This window comes from Nestor notabilis, unplaced genomic scaffold (genome assembly GCF_000696875.1).
Source record: "Nestor notabilis isolate BGI_N333 unplaced genomic scaffold, ASM69687v1 scaffold617, whole genome shotgun sequence".
Lineage (NCBI taxonomy): Eukaryota > Metazoa > Chordata > Aves > Psittaciformes > Psittacidae > Nestor > Nestor notabilis.
The window spans coordinates 93,814-101,929 of record NW_009934921.1 but is presented as its reverse complement, the minus strand read 5'-3'; the positions used below and the strand labels follow the sequence as shown (position 1 = coordinate 101,929).

The 8,116-nt window shown below is 45.6% G+C and overlaps 1 protein-coding gene across 1 annotated transcript; it reads right to left on the bottom strand.

Annotated features, from left to right (window-relative positions):
* Position 1: 1 nt before the first annotated feature.
* Positions 2-4,781, bottom strand: IGSF11 (immunoglobulin superfamily, member 11; the record flags this gene model as incomplete). The annotated part of the gene is made up of 6 exons (XM_010017560.1): positions 2-143; positions 788-938; positions 1,170-1,292; positions 2,272-2,427; positions 3,176-3,383; positions 4,618-4,781. Coding segments are annotated over 6 exons (944 nt in total), but the record flags the coding sequence as incomplete, so codon positions are not given.
* Positions 4,782-8,116: the final 3,335 nt, after the last annotated feature.

Here is an 8,116-nt window from a genome sequence, read left to right as displayed (position 1 = left end):
CTGTGGCATGGTGGGCTTTGGGGTCGTTCCAGTAGCGGCTGTTGTAGGTGTTGGAGGAGGTGAGGGTGTCGTTCTCCGATGAGGATGCATCGGCGTGGAATGTCTTCGCAGTAGAGGAACATTTGGGTGGCAGGTCGTCTTCCCTGTGAAGGAGAGGGCACATGGAAGATGCCATCCCGCTTGCCCAGCACTTCCCCACCACATCCTGCTGGGGTCAACACCACCAGTTCAAGGTGAAGGATAACTGGCCCATTTACTCATCCATCTTCTCAGGACCCACCTCCTTGCACATTAATTGCTCCACGTGCCTACCACTGAAGAAAACAACCCACATTTACGTGCCTAGGGGGGTAAAACCAGTGGCTGTATCAGCCACTACTGCTTCGCAGGTAGTCAGTATGTCTGTACAACCAATGAAACTGATTCTTAGCAGAACTGCAGGAAGCCACCAGAGGGAAACACTTGGACACTAACACCAGGGAAGATCAAAGTTCTATTTCCAGTGCTTTTCAGCTATAACTGCCCGATGTCATGGTTCTGAATCCCCAACACAACATTCTGCTACAGAGCTAACACCACCAAGTCAAAGTTCTCAATAAAGGCAATACTGACTCAAGATCTGTGATTGCCATTCTTCATTTGCTCCTTTCATTTTCTGGACATACAAGGACATCTTCCCCTGACCCACTGGATTAGCAAGAGTGAGAGTTCTGATTGCCTTCCTGTCAGCCACTGCTTTTGCTAAGCAGTCAGAGGTTCCCTGCCACCAGCTTTCCCTGCCTCTTACCTTATCTCATTGGGAATCTCCTCCTCCTCTTCTTCTTTGTGTTTATTTTTCCAGTAAAACAGTGCCACGGCCACCAACACAATGCAAACCACCAGCACAACAGCACCTGTGGCCACCGCTCCTGCAATCAGGCCAATACTCCGGGGATGGGCTGCGGAGGTGATTGAACAGAGAAAGGAGAAGAAATCAGGGCTGGACTGTGGCCATCCATGAGCATTTGAAGCTACTATGGCTTGGAAGGGGGGAAAGGCAACATCCCCTTTCCACGGCACAATAATCTTCTGATAGAGAGGCACACGGTGGCTCATAGCAAACGTGGTTACACACTTTACTGTCACAAGGCAGAAGCAGGTAACCAAGCCTCCCTTGGCAAAATACTTACGTGCAATGACTTGCAGGTCCAGAAGGCAAGTGCTGGTTCCAATGGCATTTGAAGCCACACATTGGTAAAGACCTGAGGACACAGTGCTGATATTTCGGAGAGTGACAGTGCCCTGGACTTGGTCTAGTCAGAGAGAAAAGAAGGATTTAAATCCCTCCCCTCCTTGAGGAAAACCATGAAAAGGTAAAGCCAGAAAATAGAGAATTTTGGTGGGAGAGAAATAAATTAGGAAATAAGCTTGAGATGGAAGCACTGTGTGTGTGTGTGTGCATGCACACACCACACCTCCCAGCCATGGACAAGATTAGGTCTTAAGGAGCTAACACTAGATGTTTCTTTTTCTCCTTATAGTTAAATTTCTGCAAATGAAAGCTTGGGAATCTCAGCACTGTGTGAGGAAAAGGAGGAAGGATGATATGTTCCACTACCTATACCCAGATCCACCTACCAAGTGGACCCTTGAACTCCCATCCCTGTGCTTCCCTCCCCATGCTCTGCCAATTTTCCTCACTCTTGAATTATGTAAAGTGAAAAAGCTTGTGTATTCTTAAAATACAGCAAAATAAAGGGCAAAAGTACAGCTATCACTACTCGGTCAGGACACCTAGGCTTAGAAACCTTAGAGACGGGACTTGGAGCCGGGCAACACCCAGTCTGATCAGAGCCTTGCTTTTTACGCATACGAAAGGCAGCTCTGGCAGTAACGTAGAGAACAGGGATCTTGGTGTGAGAAGCTGGTAGTATTTTCCTAGGATGATTCTGCTTCCCTTCTCCCAGTTTCCAATCTATGACCCTTTCATTTGGTTTAAAATGCAGGTGAGTCAGCAGCTGCAATCTCCAGCCACATGGCAACAATGGGCAACCATATTCTCTCCCATTCAACCAGATGGGGAACATGTTTCTGTACCAAAAACCCATGAAAATTTAAGTGGCCATTGGAGGGTACCTAGTCTACCATGGGCTCTAGGAATCTTTGTTCCAATAAAGTGACCATGCAAGTGATGGCAAACACTCGATGAGCCATGCCACCTCTGGTGGCTCAGAGAAAGGAAAGCCCAAGCCATCACTTGGGAAATAAGAGGGTAATAAACAGAATGAGCACCTTGTGTGGCAGTTGGGGGTAACTTGGGAACATTGTCCAATTTCTCCCAGAGGTATGTTGGTCGGGGAATGCCTTCTTCCGAGCTGCAGGTCAGTGTGATATCGCTGCCCACGTCCAGGGACCCCTGGATTCTGCAAAGCGGGGCAGAAGGAGGAACTGCGAGAGAAGAGGGGAGGGTGACAGCAGGTCAGGAAATACAACCAAACAGTGGAGTTTCAGGCTCTTTCTGCATACAGGCTGCTGGGGAAAGCAAGGACACTGGCAAGAGCTGACAAGGGGAAAAGAGGGAGGCAGCAGACAAGTACCCCTTAGGGTTTGCGGGGTGACAATTCACAAAGATTCCTAACCCACCAGCCCACCAAGGTTACAGACTACTGCTGACTGCTGCAGGACCCAGTTCTCTTAGATCCCTCCCTAGAGAAAAAGGTGAACATTTCTGTCTTTGAGACAGCAAGGGTGGTGAGAGCTAATAGAAGTTGCTGTGGTCAGGTTTTGCTTTCATATCCTTCTAATGGCACACACTCTGGAGTACTTAACACCCTAGGGAGCATCCAGGATTAACTGCTTTCACAAAAAGGAAGCAAAGATCTCTTCTCCTCAAAACTCTTATGGTCCCTTCATCTCTCCAGGATGCCCTCATACTTAATTCATGCTTCTTTGCAACTCCACACCACAGTGCTGCCACAAAAGTTTTCTCTTCACCATATTTTAAAACCCCATTACATGTTACCTGCATAGGAAGACCATGTGCCCTACAAACTCCCACAATACCATCTCTCACCACAGGATGCCAATGGGCTTCAATGCGTATGCTACCATATTTCTCTGCTATGATGCACTATCATGCACAGAGAATCCTTTGTCCCTGTTTCTCCCCTACCCGCCATAATACCAGCAAACGCACCCAAGACAGTAAGTCCAATGACTCCAATATTCCTGACTCCTCGGTCGGGAAGATTGTTGACTAAACACTGGTACGTGCCAGTATCCGATAGCTGAGTGTTGTTGATGAAGATCGAGGCACTGGTGGTTGGCATTGTCACAGCAAACCCCACTCGCCCGTAGAATTGGGGTGCACCACCAAAGATCTGACCCCCTTGGTAGAGAATAACCTGGAAAAGAAAGGAAAGCTCAAACAACACTGAGTAAGGAGGAAGAACAGCATGCAAAACATGAGCTTCTGAAGCCAAAAGGAGCAGTTCCTAAAAGATCTCTAAATAACTAGACCTCAACATACAGTTGTCCAAGGCAGACCCATCCTAGCAGAGGTGTTTTCTCTAGAAGAACACACTCTGTAGCTTATTTTATGTCAATAAAAATGTTCACAAAGGTAGTAGAACAGATAGACACCCAAGACTTCCAGCATAGCTGGACTGGCAGTACCAGCCTGCTTCATGTAATAGTCATCACCCATCTGGATACAATCAATGTAGAGAAGCAGAGACTCTCTGCAGGTCAGTGAGTACTTTGCCCAGTGGACAGTATCATTTGGAGTCTCAGCCAGTAAGTTTTTTTGCCATGATTTGACACTGAAGATCATTGGGATGAACGGAATGACAGGCAATGTAACCCCTGATCCTGCACAGCTTCCACCAGTCAGACGACTTACATATCTGTATGTACTCAGACCAGGTCCCTGAGGAGCAAGTACTCCTCAGTGCACGTTCTCACAACTGAATACCAAATGTGATAGGGGCAGTGTGACCCAAGACAGACACATTTCAGAGCAATGGCAATCTGCTGCTGCCAGAGTTTGTGGGCAAAAAAACAGATCTCAGCTTATGATTCTTATGCCCACCATGACAGACTCTCATTTGCTGATGTTCATAGGAATCATACAATAGTTAGGGTTGGAAAGGACCTGAGGATCATCTAGTTCCAACCCGCTTGCCTTGCATAAGCAACTGACAATGCAAAAGAAGAGAAGCAAAAGGGGAGATGAGTCTCTGAATTGTGTTATGGCACATTTTACATAGATTTCACCAGTTTAAGCCTGAAACTGCTTCCAGGTCCTCCAAATCCAATATACAGTGCACCAAAACCTGGATTACATCTCCTGTGCTCTTCTGAACACAAAGGTCCAGGGCAGCAATACAGTACCACATACACCTGCCCCAACTGTACTTCCAGCCAAGGTGCCCAAGGACATGATGTGCACCAGTTAAAGCACTGAAGAAAACAGATTCATGTAAGATCCAGGGGACATGTTCAGCAATAAAGGAACAATGAAGTTCTGGGACAACCAGAGACTCAGCGTTGTAAAGCATCTACATCCAGATCAGTATGAAAAGGGCGAGGAAAAGGAAATCCCCAAAGAAATGTGTGCTCCAGTAAGAAAGGACATACCTGTTGAGGCTGGTTGGCGTTAGAAAGAGGAATGACCATCCAGATGACATTAAGGTTAGTGAGAGCAGCGTTAGTGGTGAAGGTGCAGGGCAATACTGCTGTCTGGCCCCGTGCGACCTGGATACTCCCTGAACTGACTGACACCTCCAGCGGACACACCAGACCTGGAAAGAGAAAGACACCTTGGATACTCCCTGAACTGACTGACACCTCCAGAGGACACACCAGACCTGGAAAGAGAAGGACACCCGGTTCAAGCATTTCAGGAGAAGGACATCTAGTTCAAGCAATACAAGCGGCCCCATACACTTGCAGGTCATGACAGCAGCATCCTGGTTTTACACAGTTATTACTTACCAGTTATTTCAGGCTAAAAAGATTTATATTTCTCCTTCACCAGATCAGGCTGCTCTCATGCAGACCTTTTTCACAGAAACATGCAGATAGGTGGCCCTATTAAGTGAGAGAACTCTAGTTTCAGAGCCTCTGAAAACAATAGGTTTTGTTTTGGCTTTTTTTAAAGAGCTATAGGAGCAGCCAAGCTGTGCCTAAAAGATAACAAAGTATGTTTTCATACCCATCAATCTTAATGGTACCCAACATCACTGAAACAGAAAAGGAAACTTCATTCCAAAAGTCTTCACCAAGGGGTAAGAAGTGTTCTCCCCCCACTTCTATGCCTCATAAAGTCCTGCATGAGCAGAAACATTTTAGTGCTAGTTTTAAAGGGTTAAAAATGTAAAACTCGTACAGACCAGGTATTACTATCTAGCTGCTGAAAAACGACTACTGATAATGAAGGATCTCATCGAATCTCATTCATTTCCCAGCATTTCCACCATTCACTTCTTTGCATTCCACACAGGCTGGACAAGGGCTCAAAGCCTGATAAACCCCAGCTTCCCAGCACAGCAGCTAAAAGGCTGAAGGTTTTAGACTGCAAGTCACACAGGGAAATCCCTTCTACTGCCTATATCTTGTCAAATGAAACTAACCAAGGAGTAACCATCACCTTTTTGAGTACCACTGGAATTCTTTAAACCATTCCCCCTCCCCCCCAATCAAAATATTGACTCCAGAAACCATCTCTCTATACTACAGCTCACCAACTTCTTGTTCAAAGCATGTGGGAGGGTGCTGGAGAAGAAGGCAAGGAGTTTTCAAGCTCTTAGGCAATATCAGAATATTGTTAGCACCTAGGTGTAGTCCATGGACCATCCTATTGTCTTCCTAATGGAGAGATGGGCTGCTCAGAGCTGGGAGGCACTGAGCTTCAGATGCTACAGATCCAAAGTTTCTAGCACCTGAAGAGCTTATGATGAGTGTCTGGGTTTGGACTGATTGCTCTGTAGCTACAACACCCCAGGACACTGCAAACCCTCCCTCGTCCATGTCTGCCTCCTCCAAAGCCTCAAGGAGTTGAGGGACACTCAGAAGTGCTTCACAACACAGCTAGACAAAATGCCTTTTTAATGTCTCCAAGTGAAATTCATTACTTTCTTACTTTACAGGAAAAAAAACCCTGACTTTCCTCACAGGCTTGGAACATATTTAAAAGTATGGAACATTCTGGAAAGTCCTAGGGAAAAAGTTCATCTCTGGTGCTAACATCTCAGAGAATTGGGTGCCTGGATGAGGAGCAGCTGGTGAAGGCTTCAATTCCATCAATCTCCTCTGCAGAGCTGTCAGCAGCAAGTGGAAATAAATAATTTGAAGAGCCAGTAATAAGCATCACCTTTATTGTAAAGCATCTGCCTTCCAGTTGCGTCTGTGGTCAACAGACTGGGAATGGTTTTGGACTCCTCATTTGCTTATGGCTGGCCAAGCAGTGGCAGTAGCCCAAAGCCCAGAAGTGATCCATGAGGACCCTGATGAGGGATCATCTTTTCTGCAGGTCTAAGGTTGAAGGCTACCTTGCCATGACTACTCATCCAGTCTAGCATCATGCATGTGCTAACCAGCGTGCAGAGTTGCAACAATTTGGACATTTACTGGATTAACCTCGTAATTCAGCATGGTGCAGAAAGTTCTTCTGCCATATTCAGTGTAGATTTAATGAGATGCTTTCCATGAGAGGAAAAACAACTACTCAATTGATTTGGAACAACAGCACGTGTTCTTCAGCCCCATTTCTTATCCCCTCAAAGAAAACCACACACATTCAAATTCTTGTCATTCAGAAAAAGTAATGCTTAAGTGTGACTATTCACTAATAGTAAATTCACTGGAAAGTCTGCATTGCAAGGTTAGTTACATCAATCACTCAATCATCAAGCTGATGTGATTTTCATACCTTACCACCCTCTTGCTACTCCTAATATTTACTATTAGTTGATTGCAAACATCCTGCAGAATAATAAAAACACTAAAATAGAACATGCATAATTTCTCCACTTTAAAAATACCTTTTCAATACATTTGGGAATTTCCCAATCTACTTATGAACACTTTATGAAAGGAAAGAAATACATAATATTCCCTTTGCTTTGCCAGTACCCTACTCCTGCGCTGCAGCACCCCACAGCCCCCATAAGCTCCTTCCCCTTTTAAGGGACCACAGCATCCTTTTTAATTTAGATGCCAGGAAGCGGTTTCGAGGAGGAATGCACCAAGGCAGAGCTGAGGTCCCTGTCCATTTCTCTTGCAAAGGGGTGCTGCTTTCAACCTGGCATTCAAGATGAGCACCCCACACAGACCATGCTGTCCTGTCTGTCTCTTTAAACCACCCGGCAAGCCAGCTCCTCAGACTTGTCTTTGCCTCATGTATTCCAGGGCCGTCAGCTGCTCTTTGGCCCTGGATGTGTACAAGGAAGGAGGCACTTAAAGACAAGGACTTGTTTTGTTAAGCTAAGTGGCACCTGCAGGGCTACAGCTGGGGAAAACACACACAATCGCTTCTGACAAGTAAGCTTAAACAAGGACAATAGGAGAGTCAGGAGACCAAACACAGGCAAAGTCCTCTTCCATCAGCATAAACAAGGGAAGTAGGTGTGTTAGAACAGCACCTGGGGGGCATTACTACAACACAGCTCCTCTCTAAAAGGGACAGTTGAAAGACCAAAGATCAAATCTTCCTTAGAAACTACGGTGTCTTTCTTTGTATCTCAGACTAAGTATCTACGTGACTGCATCCTTCCACACCAATACTCATGGCCCAAAACACGCGTGGATGCTCACAAAGACACATATGCTTATAAACCTGTATGCCCAGGAAGACACCTAGTAGGAAAACTCAACCAAATGATATGTGTTTAAACATTCCAAAGTTAGAAGTTGCAAAAACGTGGCTTTGCATTAATGCAAAAGGAGGGAGGCAGGGGAGGGAGAGAGGAAGAGATTTCAAATTTAGCATATCCATTGGGATGAGGATTTTTCAATGCAGCCTAAGGAATGAAGACTTGAATCCCTTTGGGTAAATATGAACGCAAATACAGACATATGCACAAACACACAACCCATCTACTAAGTAAAATTGCACGTAAGAGGTCAGAAAAAACAA